This window comes from Amblyomma americanum, chromosome 1 (assembly GCF_052857255.1).
Source record: "Amblyomma americanum isolate KBUSLIRL-KWMA chromosome 1, ASM5285725v1, whole genome shotgun sequence".
NCBI lineage: Eukaryota > Metazoa > Arthropoda > Arachnida > Ixodida > Ixodidae > Amblyomma > Amblyomma americanum.
The window spans coordinates 22,908,550-22,924,667 of record NC_135497.1 but is presented as its reverse complement, the minus strand read 5'-3'; the positions used below and the strand labels follow the sequence as shown (position 1 = coordinate 22,924,667).

General features: G+C 50.8%; 1 protein-coding gene across 4 annotated transcripts in view; it reads right to left on the bottom strand.

Moving 5' to 3' along the window:
- LOC144110966 (guanylate kinase) overlaps positions 1-16,118 on the bottom strand; it is an 80,679-nt gene that overhangs the window by 16,321 nt on the left and 48,240 nt on the right. Inside the window, exon 1 of one of the 4 annotated variants that reach the window (XM_077644047.1) lies at positions 1,489-1,605. The exons of 1 other annotated variant lie outside the window; for it this stretch is intronic. In XM_077644047.1, coding sequence (XP_077500173.1) covers positions 1,489-1,584 — 96 coding nt within the window. In that variant the 5' untranslated portion in view covers positions 1,585-1,605. Of the gene's footprint in view, positions 1-1,488; positions 1,606-16,118 lie in introns of those variants that run through there. 2 more of the 4 variants (XM_077644041.1, XM_077644055.1) reach the window with 2 other exon arrangements.

The following is a 16,118-nucleotide window of genomic DNA, read 5'->3' as shown; positions in this document are numbered from 1 at the left end:
CGAAGCCAACGTTTGCGGGTTAGGCTGCCTATAGACGAAACATTCCTTTGCTCCAAGAAATACTGGTTGCTTGTCTAGCTTTAACAAACGGAGTCGCTCGCTCACGGAACGCGGCAACTGTAAACTCTGCTGCCGAGGGTATAGCGTCTGCACTCGTGAACTTTACTTTCGGAAGTGCGTGAGCACTGGAAAAGCCTTCTACTCTTCACGGCCAACATTTTTCACGGCAGTATTGTCTCGAACACATTTCCCCTTTCACATCCGCTGACAACTATCGCTCCAACCCTTCAGTCAAGGCGTTCAAGTTAAACCAAAACGTTAAACGCGCTATTTTGTACACATACGCATAACGCAGGTTGTCCCATTTTTTTTTTTTAGGCGGCGTTCGGAGGCTTACTAAGCACCTGGCTTCCTTGTCCGCTACCCGAACGTTGCTCAGTGAAGTAGAAAATAGTGTCAAGGACTGAGGCAGCTTGAATACGGCATTACTCATTCTTGTCGGCTTTCAGCGATAACAGTAAATCGCAGTAACTCCAGACCTCAGAAATGATCGCTGCTCCTGGTTTCATGAAAGGTTAAAAAAGAAGCGAGTTAGACGTCGACTTTCTCCTTTCCTCTAGCATGAGCGACATTAGCGATACTGCACCCTTTGAAAGAGCCGTTTTCCCTACCACTGCATGAATATAAAGCTACAAGATACAAATGCGCCAAAACACTGTTGTGGATAGTTCGTCTCGTACGTATTAAATTATCAGCTTCCGTATTTTTGCGAAAATGCGTTTAAAGCTGTGGAAAGTATTAATTTTACTGGCAGATGTGCGTTATCAGGGCAGCGGAGATGGGTGAGCAATGAGCACCGTGCCTGTCTATACACACAGTCCAATCAACTCAATGCGAACACACGTGATCTTAGTTTGATTCGTGAAGTTTTGGAGCGGGACCCATTGACGACAGGCTCAGCGTGGTTAAAGTGCAGGCAGTACAAATGCTCACACACCAGAAAATTAATCGCTAAGCCAACAGCTAGCATGAGCAGTAGAACGTACTTGCGGGCTAGTTGGTTCTTTTCAATAAAAGGTAAGACTGCGCGAATAAGACAGGACAGGAGACAGAAATGAAAGCTATATATATATATATATATATATATATATATATATATATATATATATATATATATATATATATATATATATATATATATATATATATATATAGCCCTATTTTCTTTATTGAGCTAGCGTGACTCTGGGATCGTTTCGACTGCACGCTGGGAAAAACGGATATCATCGCCGTTATCACGACTTGGTGGGTTTTTCAAGCAGGGAGTGACTAGCTGGTATTAGTGACGGCCACTAGAGGTCGTCACACGAAGTCACCGCCCAGCCACGTCGGACATATGTTAGTCGAGCAAGACTGTTCGACGCCACCGGCACTCATTATGCATGCAAGAGCGACGCTGCGATCAAGATGCACAGACGGCTCACTCACGCCTGCATGATCCGACACGCGAGGGGCGGCAGTCGAAGAGCCACTTCTTCGAGGAGCGGCGGCGACGTTCAGCAACTTGGAGACCTTGACAAACATTGCGCAGCCAAACAGCGCGTCGCTGTCGTTCCTGCCGTCCTCTGTTAAAATGGCAGACACCCATGGTGGGAGATTCGCCAGGGATTGGAGGGGAGCCCCGAAGTGAGAGATGAATTGCGCACTTACATGTACGTGAAACGACCAAAGCAGGAAAGGTCGGGAGGAAATTTTAAAAGGAAGTTTACGCAATTTTGAAGGAATCTGGAACCTCGATTTAGAGAGCAAGCATGGCAGTGACACGCGCTTAATCTTCGTTGTTCTTTTCGCCCAGGTCTCCTTGTCTTTCTTCGTGCCCAGTGCGAAAAACTTGAATGCCAACAGAGCGGCTGAGTCAGTTAGTTCCATTAGTTTTGTTCGTTGAGCGGCGGACAATCACGGAGTGGACCCCATTAAAACTCAGGGCACAACTGGGGTTCTTTGCTGCACAGTTGCAGCAAAAAAAGGAATAGCTTGCAAGTTGCGCTCGATTCTATGGGGATGTCGTACGAAATGCGCTGGCCCTCTACACGGATGTGGCAGTCCACGCGACTCAGCAGGGCGGGATGGTAGCGTATACGGCCAGGGGGAAGCCCAAAACACCTCAGCTGGTGGCCAGGGATATCTAGTGTTCCTAGCACTATAGGATTACCATATTGTGCTATAAATAGCGAAATTGGGTTACTTTTTAATGCGTGAGCATTACTTGCCTCATGCGTGGCGTGTACAGAAAGGGTCCACGCTTTCTGTCCACAAAGTAACTAAGTTGCACGAACACCACAGACATATTCAATCACAAACGCACCAACGGAAACAGCAGTGGTGCACAATGCTTTCGCATGTAGTTGTTGTTCGAGTTGGCGTCAGGAATAATTTTATGGCTATATGGCCATTGTGCTTCATTTCGTCGGCGCTGAGGGGAAAGTGGGGCGGTTCCTTGCAACACCATGGAACGAAGAGACCTCCTCAGCCTCGTCGTCTGCGTGTAGCCTGCTCGCGGCGTACACATATATAGTTAGAAAAGAGTATAAATCAACGCTGTATGCGTGTCATAAGCGTATGCACGCCTATGTATCCTAAACACAAGCATTTTGCGGGATGTTACGCCATTTGTCGCATTCAAACATTTAGTTCAGCGTATGCAAACGGAGACAAATCGATATGATGACGATGACTATTTGTAGCCTAGTGGCGCCATCCGGGCGTCAATGCCAACCATTTTTTTTTCAACAAACCAACGCTCATTTTAAGGCCTAGTAATAAAAAATAAAACAAAGCGAACACAACAGCCACGCATGCTAAAGTCGTGAAATAGCATACGTAACGCGAGCGCACGGTAAAGCTCAATTTGAAATAGCGTTCGTCCCATGTGCGCTACGAGGCACGCTATTTTTTTGCCGTATGGTATCCCTAATGCACATTTGATACTGGCACTGCATCCTGCAGCGTCAGAACATCGCCTCTAGCACTCGTCGCAGCTTTGGTAGTGCTGCGAGGAACTACGCAATGAAGAGTCATCGCTGTCGTCTCGAAGAAATGCGTGGACTCGAAGTCGCCGCGCTGCCGCCGGCCTGCACTTGTTCAAGCGAAGACAGGACGTGTTGGAGGTCTGGTTCTGGTGAAAAGAAAGCATCTTCACTCAGCATGGACACCAGAACTTCGCCGTGAGGGAAGAGATGGAGCAGGGTGAAAGATTTGCTGCATGGCCCAAGTGGAGGGCCCTGCCATATTTTGCATTTCGTCCATTGAAATCCGGTCGCCGCGGCCGATCACACGATGCCGTGCTCAGTAGCTGAGCGCCGTAGCTATGCAATGAGCAACCATGGCGGGTAGGTCAGCTTGAAGCGTGACACGGCGCCGGAGACAACGATTATTCCACCGACTCGCAGACAGCCTGCAGGAGTTGCCTCCATAGCATGGCAGACTACGCCTGCACACGGCACATTCAACTGAGCTATCACGGAGACAGAGCAGCCAACACACTTTTCGCATCGCCTAGACGAGCTTGCTTCCTGAGCGCGCTGTCCAAAGAACTGTCTCGCCGGGCCTCCACGGAAGAGCGGTCCAAACCAGACGACGAACACGGAACAGACAGGGGGTGAACTTTTCTCATACTCCGGCTACCTGCGTGATATGGGGGAATTCAGGAGCATCCACCCCCCATCGCACTTACAACTTTGCAGAAGGGGAGCAGTGACCTTGCGGCAGTTACAAAACAACTCCTTCCCCACCCCTTCTCCTGAAACATTGCTTGTCCCCTGAGCGAGATGCAGCGGTGTGGCCGTGCGGTTGACTGTCCCTCAATGGAGGGCCAGCAGCCGCTTGAGTCCTGCAGGCTCCGCCCGCCTGGCGCTGCACCATAGAATACCGACGATCGGGGCGAGTTGGTATGACATGATGAATTGGACAGCGCTAAAGAGTGACAGAGAAAGCGCTCGTCCTGCTGTGTGTTCCTCGGTCCTTCGTACACATAACTGTCCCCTTTAGCGCTGTGTGACATTCCTTGTGTGCTACGAGGTACATTTCTTGTGTGTGCTACGAGGTACATTCCTTGTGTGTGCTACGAGGTACATTCTTTGTGTGTGCTACGAGGATCCACGTTCGACGGCGCGGCGTAGACGGAGACCCAGATGACAGGCATCATCAATTACCCAGCCATGCTCGTTGAGAGTGACAACCAGAACGAAGTGGTTTAAGCCCAACCGGACCCAACCGGACCCGCCGCCGCCGCCGCGGGGAAACAGGCTTTATCCTCCCCAATTGGCGTGGCGGTTTCAGGGGCGGCCCTCCCGGGCACATTCCAGGACAAGGGAACTGTCAGCGATCCAGAGCGCGCCGTACCACAGCCGACGCTATGCGCTACCGCGAAGACAACATTCTTTCCCTCGGACTCAACACGTGAGGGGGGCGAGACAATAAGTGCGGTGGTATGTTTGTGCGCCCAAGTGAAAGCCCTAGCCCCCCCTCCTTCCCCTCCGGCGTGGGCGTCCTCACCCTAGGGAGTGTGGAGAAGAGGATATAAAAATGGAGAGGTAGTACGGAAGAGGCTCGCTCAGGACGACATCGTTCGCCAAGAGGGCCTTCAGCGCCGAAGCCCGACGGCGTGCAGCTTCTGCCAGCAACCGCTCGAGCCCAACTCCGGAGCCACTCCATCGCCCCCATGAAGTCGTCGGCACGTAAGCTCGGACGCCCCAGCCTCTGAATCTTAATCATGTATGATTATTGAATATATCTGTTCGTTTAAACTGAGCCATACGGTGTCTCTTTGCCTCTCCGTCCCGTGTGGACCTGCGCATTATGGGGGTCATCACACTGGTGTCAGAAGTGGGGTCTCAAAAGCAAATGTCCTCTGAATGCTGCGACATTCATGACTTCAAAATTGTAATCAAAAGGGAATCACGGGACTGATTGGGGGACTTTTACCCCCATTTGAGAGGCTTGAGGCACCGGAGGGCTTGAAAAAAAAAATGTCTTTATCTGAGGGAGCTCCCACTCCACAGCCGTCGCTCGGAGCAAGCATGCTGGCATTAGGAAGCGTCATTCCGACGTTTACAGGAGATAAGACAGGGGTTCCAATCTGCGATTTCTTTTCCATGCTAGAAGAGATTGGGAAAATGGGGGGATGGTCCGATGCTCAAATGCTGGGAATGGCGAGGTGTAAGATGGCAGGAGCTGCTCATGATTTTGCATGGCGAGACGAAAAAGTAAAATCCACAAAATCATTTGCGGAATTTAAGAAGCTCGCGTTTGAGCATTTCGACACTGAACCACGTCACGTGCGGGTACAGAGGTTCCGTGACGCCGGACAGATGGTAGGGGAGGACGTGCGAACATTTGCGTCGCGGCTTCAGCGCCTAGCACGCGATACGTTAAGCAGGGAGGAGGAAGGAGACCAGCTAAGGAAGAAATACGCGGAGGATCTACTTAAAGAGGAAATGACCGCTTTGTTCGTGGCTGGTCTGCAAGACCCCGTGCGCCGGTTCGTGCTCTCGCGCAAGCCGAGCAATTTCGACCAAGCCGTGGCGGCCGCATTGGATGAGGAACGAAATGAGGCGCTAACGACAGCCGCAGCGAGAGTACGCGTCATAGAGAGAGCGGTGCTCAACCCTGAGGTTGCTCTCTTGACAGAGCGGTTAGATCGCTTAGAAATGCTGCTATCTCAGCAGGTGGAACGCCAGGTTGAAGCGCGCGCTCAACAGCGTCCATTCGCTGGAAACCGGAGACCGCCACAAAGCTACAGGCGCGGTATGCGAGATTTTGAAGAAATCGTATGCTTCGCTTGCCAGGGTCGCGGACACATCGCCAGGTTCTGCCAAAACGTGCGCCGTGGGGAGCCACAAAGAGAAGCAGGCGAGACACGCCCTAAGCAAGCCTACAGCGGGGCTCCAGATACCGAGACAAAAAACTAGTTAGTCCTCCCCAGCCTGAGGAGCGTGGGGAGGGAGCAGTGGATGATGAGGTGGTGGTAGTTTGTGTGGCCGACGAGGCATGCCCTGTTGTGCGTTGCAAGTTAAATGGTTGTTGCATGGAATTGTTGATAGATACGGGGTCAAAGGTGACATTGCTTAAGGAGAGCAGTTTTAACACGCTTCGAAGGAAGGGGGACCGCGAGGTGTTGGAAGCGTCTGGTGGTATGGCAACCAAATTTGTAGGCATAACGGGGGATCCTCTTGGCATAAGTGGACTCTACCGGTTACACTTCTCTCTCGGCGGAATTGCATTGGAGCACCCCTGCTACGTATGCCCGGACACGGTGTCTCTGCCAAACGGAGTGTCAGGTATATTAGGGCAGGATTTTTTGAGAAAAGGGAAGGTAGTAGTCTCATTCTCTGAGGAAGAGGTTAATGCGGGCGGCTCAAAAGTTCCGTTTTTGAACAGGAGAGGGGCTGAGATTCGCATTACCGATATTGACACCCGTCAAACAGTGGGATCATTGGAGAAGGTATATTCGCGGGTTGCCGTCCGGCTGGTCGAGGAGGCGGTCGTCCTTCCTTGGTCGGAGCACATTTTGTACGCGTTTGTGCCTTCAGATGTAGAGAGCGGCGCCGTGGGAGTGCTTGAGCCGGTCGACTCTCTCAGCAATGGCCTGAAGGCAGCCGCGTGCCTCGTGACAGTTAATGACGCCCACAGAGTGCCCCTACGGGTGGTTAACTGTAGCCAGCAGCCACTGAGCCTTCCCAAGAACAAAACATTGGCTTTCTTCACCTCTGCGATAGAGCAACGTGAGCCCACCGATACGGTACTCGCAACTGTAGAGCATGCTAGTCCTTCGGCTGCTCCAAAGGTGTCGTTCGATCTTTCTCACGTAAAATCCAGGGAGAGGGAGGCTCTGGCTGGTTTGCTGAACGACTACTCGGAGGTATTCGCCGCGTCCAACCTGGATTTGGGCTGCTGTGGCGTTATAAAGCACAGGATAGAAACCGGCACTTCATCGCCCGTTTACCAGCGTGCGTACAGGATTCCTTACTCCCAACGTGAGGAGATGGAGCGGCAGGTGCAGGACCTGATTGATCGCGGCATTGTCGAACACTCAAAGTCACCCTGGGGAGCACCAGCACTATTGGTGGAAAAGCCAGATGGCTCGTATCGATTGGTAGTGGACTACCGCAAACTAAATGCCGTAACTCGCATCGATCCATACCCCATCCCCAATATACAGGAGACGCTTTCTCAGCTGGGCTCTGCCAGGTACTTCACGGTAGTGGACATGGCGGCGGGATTCTGGCAGATAGCAATGGATCCGGCAGATGCCGAGAAAACGGCATTCAACACGCCCTCAGGGCACTATGAATGGAAAAGAATGCCGATGGGTCTGGCCAACAGCCCTGCTGTCTGGCAGAGAACCGCTGATGTTATCCTGGCAGGTCTTCTGGGGAGGCTGTGCTTCGTGTATATGGATGACATTATCATATACAGTGACAGTTTTGAGAACCATTTGCGCGATATTGAGCAGGTTTTGGTGCGACTAAGAGCAGCGGGTCTCAAGCTGAAGCCCTCTAAGTGCCAATTCCTCAAAAACGAGGTGAAATACCTCGGGCACGTTGTTTCAGCTGACGGCGTGCGACCGGACCCTGAGAAACTAAGGTGTGTCTCGGATTTTCCATCCCCGACTAGCGTCCGCCAGGTCCGGCAGTTTCTCGGCCTGATCGGTTACTACCGAAGGCACATAGAGGAGTTCGCCAAGCTCGCTAAGCCGCTCACCGCCTTAACAGCCAAAAATGTCGCCTTTCGCTGGGACGAAAACGCGGAGAATGCTTTTGGGGCCCTGAAAAGGAAGCTAATGAGTGCACCGCTGTTGCGCCACCCGGATTTTAGTTTGCCCTTCGTTATGGCCACAGATGCGTCAAAGTTCGCAGTTGGTGCCGTGCTATCTCAGGTTATCGAGGGCAAAGAACATCCCGTTGCTTTTGCTAGCCGACAGCTGAGCCCCACAGAGCAAAAGTACGGAGCTACGGAAAGGGAGTGCCTCGCCGTTGTCTGGGCAGTAAAGCACTTCAGATGCTACCTTTACGGCCGCAAATTCAAGCTAGTCACAGACTGCCATCCTCTGAAATGGGTGATGAGTGTCAGGGACCCTAGCTCGCGACTCGCAAGATGGAATCTACACCTGCAGGAATACTGCTTTGAAGTTGAGCACAAGTCAGGAAAGACACATCTGAATGCTGATGCACTCAGCCGCACAGCTGCCGTGGCAGCTATAGATGAGTTTGTCCCCGTAGTCGACCCCGCCGAATTACGCACAGAGCAGTGCAAAGATCCTGACCTGAAGCGAATAATCGAAAGCTTAGAGGGCGCACCGTCTCACCCCGAACAGCTAGGTTATTTCATTGGCAAAGACGGCACCCTGTGTCGGCGCACGAGGCCAACCAGGAAAGGGAGACCAGAGAAAACCGCTTGGGAGAGAGTCGTCATACCTCGGTCGTGGACAGAAAGGGTTCTTCGCGCGTTTCACGATGCGCCATGCGCCGGTCATTTTGGCGTAGCGAAGACACGCAGGCGTGTGGAGCGTTTGTACTTTTGGAGTGGCATGCGACAGGATGTTAGAGACTACTGTGCGAAGTGTCATTCCTGTCTCGAAAGAAAAACACCCAAGGGACGAAGACCAGCTCCAATTCAGCCGTTCCCTGAGGTTTCGGCTCCCTTCGAGCGGACAGGTATGGACATAATGGGCCCCTTGCCCACGACCACTTCCGGAAACAAGTAGATTTTAGTATTTGTCGATCACCTTTCAAAATACGCGGAAGCGGTAGCACTGCCAGATCAGAAGGCAGACACGGTTGCAAGAGCATTTGTCGAACAGATCGTGCTCCGACATGGACCCCCGAGGCAACTCTTGACAGATCGGGGAACGAACTTCGTGTCGCAGCTAATGAGGAGAGTTTGCGAGCTGCTTAAGATCGCTAAGAAGCAGACAACACCGTACCATCCGGCTTGCAACGGCGCGGTGGAGCGACTGAACCAAACCGTGGCCGGGTTCCTGTCGCATTTTGTTTCGCGCGACCAGCGGGACTGGGACTTGTGGCTCCCGTATGCAATGTTTGCCTACAATTCCGCAGCACACGAGAGCACGGGCGAATCGCCATTCTTTCTTCTCTACGGCCGAGACCCGGACCAGCCTAGTGAAGTGCCAGAGGGCCCCCGTCGTGTCCCATACGCTTTACTGGACGACTTTAAGGTTGAGCTAGAATCGCGCTTGCAAGTGGCGAGGGACATCGCAAAGGAGTCCTTAAAGAAAGCGGCGAAGCGCAGGAAGGAGGTGCACGATCGCAGTGCTAGAGACGCGCCGTTTGATGTGGGGGACAGCGTGTACATTGAAAACTGCCAAAGGCAGATTGGGCTAGCTCGTAAGTTCCAGACGAAGTGGAGAGGACCGTGCGAGGTTGTCGAGAAGCTTTCTCCGGTAAACTTCAGAGTCCGAGACGTGAACCGGCGTTTGATAAGGATACACGCAAATCGCCTCAAGTCGGCACCGGTTCAGTATTCACGAAATGAGGAAAGGGAAAGCGCGGATTTTGATGGGGACAGAAGTGAAGCGGAGCGCGCAGATAGTTCGCAAGAAACGCCCTCTCCTGCATTTGTTCGGCAGGCGCCCGAGGTGACGGCCGGAATGCCACCGGATTTACTTCATGCATTGCTAGAAGAAGAAGCGCGCGAGGTTGCCGCGCAGATAACGCCAGGAGAGGCTCCTGCCACGAGCCCTCGCGAGTCCCAAAGCAGACAAAGGGGCACAGACTTACTTAGTATGACTCATGAAGGCCGATATCCGCTGCGAAATCGGAAAGCTAAGTCGGACTAATGGCGTAAACAGAGCGGAGTTGTGAACTGGTTAGAATTGTGTAATGCCTCAGCTCATAACATTGCTATGAGCTTATGTGTTAAGTTATCGGAGTTGGTAGTTAAACCTTTCTGTCATTAAGTAACACCTTCACAGGAGAGCATGCGGAGCGCATGCAGAACCTGCCCTACTTCCTTTCGTTATCTATATTTTTGTCTGTGCCGTGATCGTGCTAGAAGTGGGAGCTCCTTTGTAACTGTGGTAAATTTATTTCGTCCAGTTTGGACTAGAAAGGAGAGGCTTGGGTGCTGAGTTTCATGTTTATCTGTAAAAGAAGATCAGTGCTGCCCCTGGAGACGCCAGTTATGACAGCGGAGGCATATGGTGTTGTGCAGTGGTGTTGAGTGCAGCGAAAAGTGTTTTGTCGGACGCACTGTGCGAGGCGATTCAGAAAGACAAGGGGAGCTGCGTGGACTCAAATGTTCGGAGAACATTCTTCTCGAGGGTGAGCGAGTGTGACATTCCTTGTGTGCTACGAGGTACATTCCTTGTGTGTGCTACGAGGTACATTCCTTGTGTGTGCTACGAGGTACATTCTTTGTGTGTGCTACGAGGATCCACGTTCGACGGCGCGGCGTAGACGGAGACCCAGATGACAGGCATCATCAATTACCCAGCCATGCTCGTTGATAGTGACAACCAGAACGAAGTGTTTTAAGCCCAACCGGACCCAACCGGACCCGCCGCCGCCGCCGCGGGGAAACAGGCTTTATCCTCCCCAATTGGCGTGGCGGTTTCAGGGGCGGCCCTCCCGGGCACATTCCAGGACAAGGGAACTGTCAGCGATCCAGAGCGCGCCGTACCACAGCCGACGCTATGCGCTACCGCGAAGACAACATTCTTTCCCTCGGACTCAACACGTGAGGGGGGCGATACAATAAGTGCGGTGGTATGTTTGTGCGCCCAAGTGAAAGCCCTAGCCCCCCCTCCTTCCCCTCCGGCGTGGGGGTCCTCACCCTAGGGAGTGTGGAGAAGAGGATATAAAAATGGAGAGGCAGTACGGAAGAGGCTCGCTCAGGACGACATCGTTCGCCAAGAGGGCCTTCAGCGCCGAAGCCCGACGGCGTGCAGCTTCTGCCAGCAACCGCTCGAGCCCAACTCCGGAGCCACTCCATCGCCCCCATGAAGTCGTCGGCACGTAAGCTCGGACGCCCCAGCCTCTGAATCTTAATCATGTATGATTATTGAATATATCTGTTCGTTTAAACTGAGCCATACGGTGTCTCTTTGCCTCTCCGTCCCGTGTGGACCTGCGCATTATGGGGGTCATCACAGCTGTCCAATTCAACGTGCCTGCACCATCACCTTTTCTGCAAGAAAGTTTATTTTTTCTCTGTACGAATTTGGTGTTATGAAAATACAGATATGCAAGTGAAACCCTTCGTCGTCATTGGGGTGAACTTCAGAGACACAACAACCTGAACATCGCTAGCGGTACAATGCGTGGTCTTAGAGCCATATACACGAATATTGGTTTTACCCCATTAATGGTGTATTAAATTTAATCGAACACATAAAGGATGGTACTGAAGCTAGTTTCATCAAAGCGGGACAGGCACTTCGGCAATTCTCGCTTGTAATGTAACTAACGCCGTTGATTCGTTGCCCACCGTAGCAGACGATTGAAATAGAATACGCCGATAAACTTTAACGCCAGCAAAAGCATGCACCGATGATTCCAACACCGATGATTCTCTATGTAGCACACTGAAATGGCTGTAATATGTGGGTACTCCTTTTACATCACATGGTTGGTCGAGGTTACATAGAGGCGCACGTTTATTCTTTTGCATATATATCGCTATTTATTTCAGTATAAACTGAGGATGCGTTAATCGTGATTATAATATTGCCAGTACCAATATATATATATATATATATATATATATATATATATATATATATATATATATATATATATATATATATATATATATATATATATATATATATATGTGTGTGTGTGTGTGTGTGTGTGTGTGTGTGTGTGTGTGTGTGTGTGTGTGTGTGTGTGTGTGTGTGTGCGTGCGCGCGCGCGCGCGCGCGTGTGTGTGTGTGTGTGTGTGTGTGTGTGTGAAATATTTTCCGCAAGAAAGAAAAATCACGACGCTGCGAGGCTGACTGGAATCTCATTGTCGCCACGATCACCTCCATCAGCGGAGTCGGGTCCATTGCACGGCCTCACCAAACGATGTCCAATAATACTGCCCTATGCCAGCAGAGAACACATTACGTTAAGTATTTCCTAAATTGTAATAATGTGCGACACGACAATATCTCACAATTTACGTCTTTACAACTTACATCAAGCAAGCACAATGCGACCGGTCACAGTAATCAGTGAGGATTATAAACTATTTGATGGCTCCTTACTTTCAACTCTCAGTAAGAACAAGACGAAGAATAAACTTTATTCTGAAAGGCTTTTCGATGGGCTATAGTGGCTGTTTGCGCTTGTTGGTCAGTGATCATGGTTAAAGAATGCAGCGCGAAAAGACAAGGACAAACGAAGAAGCGGGCACCTGTCCTGCGCCTGTCCTGTCCACTTCGTTTATCCTTGTCTTTTCGCGCTGCATTCTTTAACCAAACTTCGACGGGAGCAGCGTAGACCACTCCGGACTTGTTTCGTCTAGTCCAGGGCCCCCACGTAGACAGCCGCCGTACAGACTCGGTCTATAAAGGCGAGCTGGTCCTCCAGGGCCGTGCTCGTCAAGGCCACCTCCCACGGCGCTCCAACGTGGGACATTTGTGTGAAGGCACTGCCGGGTTACGCTGGCAGGCCCGCGTGGTGTGGAATAGTGTAGTAGCCCTATCCCCGCAATGTGGACATCTATCCTCATACGCGATGGGATGAATTTTGCTGAGAATCAAAAATATTACGGGCACCAGGAGACGCGGGGCTCTCTGGGAACCACGCGGCTGACGCCGTGGCTCGAGGCCATACTTACCGAGCGGGGGTTGAAGTGTGGCTACTGGAGCCTGTAACCCGAACGGTACGGCATAATACGTAAGGGGCAGTAGGAGACGATACCCACCACCTCATCCTAAGCTCGACAAAGAGAAGGCAACTCACAATAAATGACCCCAACAAGGTCCGCACACACGATCTGAGAAGTACGAAAAGAAAAAAAATACAAGTAATCCAAAGAAGCGGGGCACTGACCTTGAGCCTAATCAAATGAGAAGGCTGATATTTTCATTTTTTTTTCTTGCCATGCCGCTGCGTCATCGATATCTAAGGTCAATTGTAGTGCATCCTGTGCAGACACTTCCATCAATATCTATGACTCGTCAGTTCTTTTTTAGTCCCTCCCGGGCCAGTCGCTAACGCCTCCGGACAACATGCCATAAGCGCCTCTTCCACTATCTGCCGCTTCCCGCGCGAAGTAGCGTGAGCAGCAAACGTCTGCGGCGCTATAATCAGTTGGCGAGTGGCTTTTTGCTGGCGCGCAATCTGTCACATAAACGCTAGAGCGCCTTTCCGGTGTAAAACAGCGCCGTGTACGATACCGGAGTCCCATTGATCCTCTCCACTGCGCATTCCGCGAATGCACGCCACGATAGCAGTCCTCTGCGCGGGTGGCGCTCGTGGCTTGGCGATAGTTCGCCTCACCGCTCCTTGTTCCGCGTTGCACTGATTTCTTTTTTCGTATACTGCAGATTTCTAACTCGTATCTCTGCCGTGTTTGTGTGCCGAGTAGGAAGGGGCCATGTTGACAGTATACTCTCCGCTCCATACAGCGTACAACCCGGCATGCTTTGTAAGAAAGCGCAAATCTTTCGAGCGCCACACATTGTGCCGCACCACATGACATTCTCAGACAGACTGCATTAGTATCGAATAGTTAATTAACGCAAGATAATGTCGGGTTACTAAGGCAGCACTGGACATTGCAACAACAGTGCAGGATTCCTACGTAAGTTGCAGTAACGTTAAATCAATGATAAACACTAAAAAAAATAGCCTTAAATGTTATATCAAAAACATTAGTTTCGCATTGAAATTATTCTAATGCTGAGTATTTGTTAATGTAATGTCAAACATTTACAAATAATGTTATATGCTGTATCATAAACATTATTTTTAGGGATTCAAAATTTATTTAAAATAGACTTCTAAACGGTGTTACAATGTTTGAATAAAACAACATTACAAATATATCTCAAGCACTGGGTCCCAGAACTTTTCCCAGTGTTATTAGAGTAAAGATGTATTTCAGCTAGCAGAACTCTGCGGCTAAATCTCTTAGGTTGTGTCTGCCATAGATTGCATGCACGGCCCCATTATTTTGTTTGAAAGCTTTGCTATACACTGTCCATTCACCCTTATCACTCGTGGGAGACCGCTCAGTAATGGATTTATAAGGCTGACTCCAGGGAATACGCTCGGAGGTGAGTGAATACGAGTTGCACGTTGTGCTGTATAAAGGAACTCAAGTGTCGCCGTCACTGCTGGTTCTTGCAGAGCGTTGATGAAGTTGTGTAACTTCACAATTGGGCCGTGCAGGGTTGCTTTGCCATTTTCTAAAATGATGCATTTAGGCGGTTTAGATATTTAATTAATGTTAGACAATAGAGCATTAAGAACACTGAATTAACGTTTCACCAAAACAAAAGAGTAACACTGTTGTAATGTTTCGGTGCTACCTGTGCACACTGGTTGATTGCCTTTTCTTGCCCTCTCTGCATACAAAAACAAATACGGCTTTGCCAAAGCGAGAATTTTGTTCAGCTTAAAACAGCAGACGTCAATGACAGCTGTCAGTGTCTCTATTAACCATTCTGTATTAAAGCTAATAACACAAGTGTACCGAGAATGCGGATGGGATGTCATGTGTTTCGGCACGGCAATGCAGAGTTGAACTACGCGTCAGCGTGAGGGCAAAAATCTTTTCTTTTGCTGACTTGGCCACCGCTGACCACACTTGCGCACCGCACGACGCCATTTTGCCGCAATACAGAGTGGACGCCCAGCGCCCGTTCTTTCCACTGCTGAAACCATTCACTTTCCGCATTTAGGCCGGCTGAATATTGACGTCACACTCTACGTCACAAAATCGAAGTAGGCGCGGAACAAAACGCGAAAGAAGCCGCTTCATTTGATTGCTGATTTCTCAGCGGAGAAAGCACTTTCTTTCGCCACCAAATTCCGAGGGGCCCTAACCTAATCATTGCTCTGTGACGTAGGCAAGAAAAGAGAGGGGAAGGGGAACTTTTCCACTTAAGACAGAGACTGAGCAGGAGCTGAGTTCGCTGTTCTGTTTAGAGGACGGCAAACTACAATCCCAGAAAAGACGACAGCCACCATTCATCGAAACACCTGGGCGCATTATGAAATGCAAGGCCTCCGCCGAGTGCTGTCGGTATTCGCATCCAATCAAGCTGATGACGCGGTCTATAGCAGCTTGGATGCGGTCGTGTTCTGCCCTTGTGGAGATAGGCGGGTGGGTCGCTGCTGGTGCTCACTCCGCCTGTTGACCCTTCAGTGGGCGTCGTTAAAAGCCGGGGGGCGTAACGACGACAGAACAGTGTGTGGCACGCAGGGCGAGCCTGGCTTTGCGTGCGATTTGAGCTTGGAAAATGAGATCAACGCGGCGCATGTACCGGAAGTCGAGACACCGTCTGGGAGCCGACGAAACGAAAGGCGGGAGCGCGCTGAGCTACAGAGGATCGATGCGCCCTCCGTCGGCGGATAAGGCGCGATGCGTGGAGAAGAGCCGCCTCCGCGACTTCGTGGCTGACGTGCCGTCCGGCACAACGCCTGGCCTCGCGGCGCGTTCGTGGAAAAAAAAAGCGGAACCGTTGCGCGTCGCGTGACCCTGGTCTCAATTCAGCGCTCTTCTGCGCAGGTCAAGACGTCGGAGAGCAGAGCGCGCACTCCTTCGCTGCCCAGGTTTCAGTGAAGACAAGGCGCGTGATACTGGAATCTACAGCGGCGCCCTGAGGACTACTTCAAGTCTGAACGAAGCCCGATTGTGAAAGAAGCGCTGCAGGCGAATAAGACTAAAATCAATAAAGGTGCGTAGACTCAGTTTGTGATGCAACGACGGCTATAATTTTGTTTGCGAAGATCTTGATGTAGCCCTTGAAAGACGCACAAGTACTGACCAGCGGTACCGTTCGCGTTCCCGAAATCGAACCTCGTTATTCTATAATTTTTTTTGCTTGAACTTCAAGGGTGAGCAGATTTTTTTTTTCGAACGCAGAAACGTAGCGGTCAAAA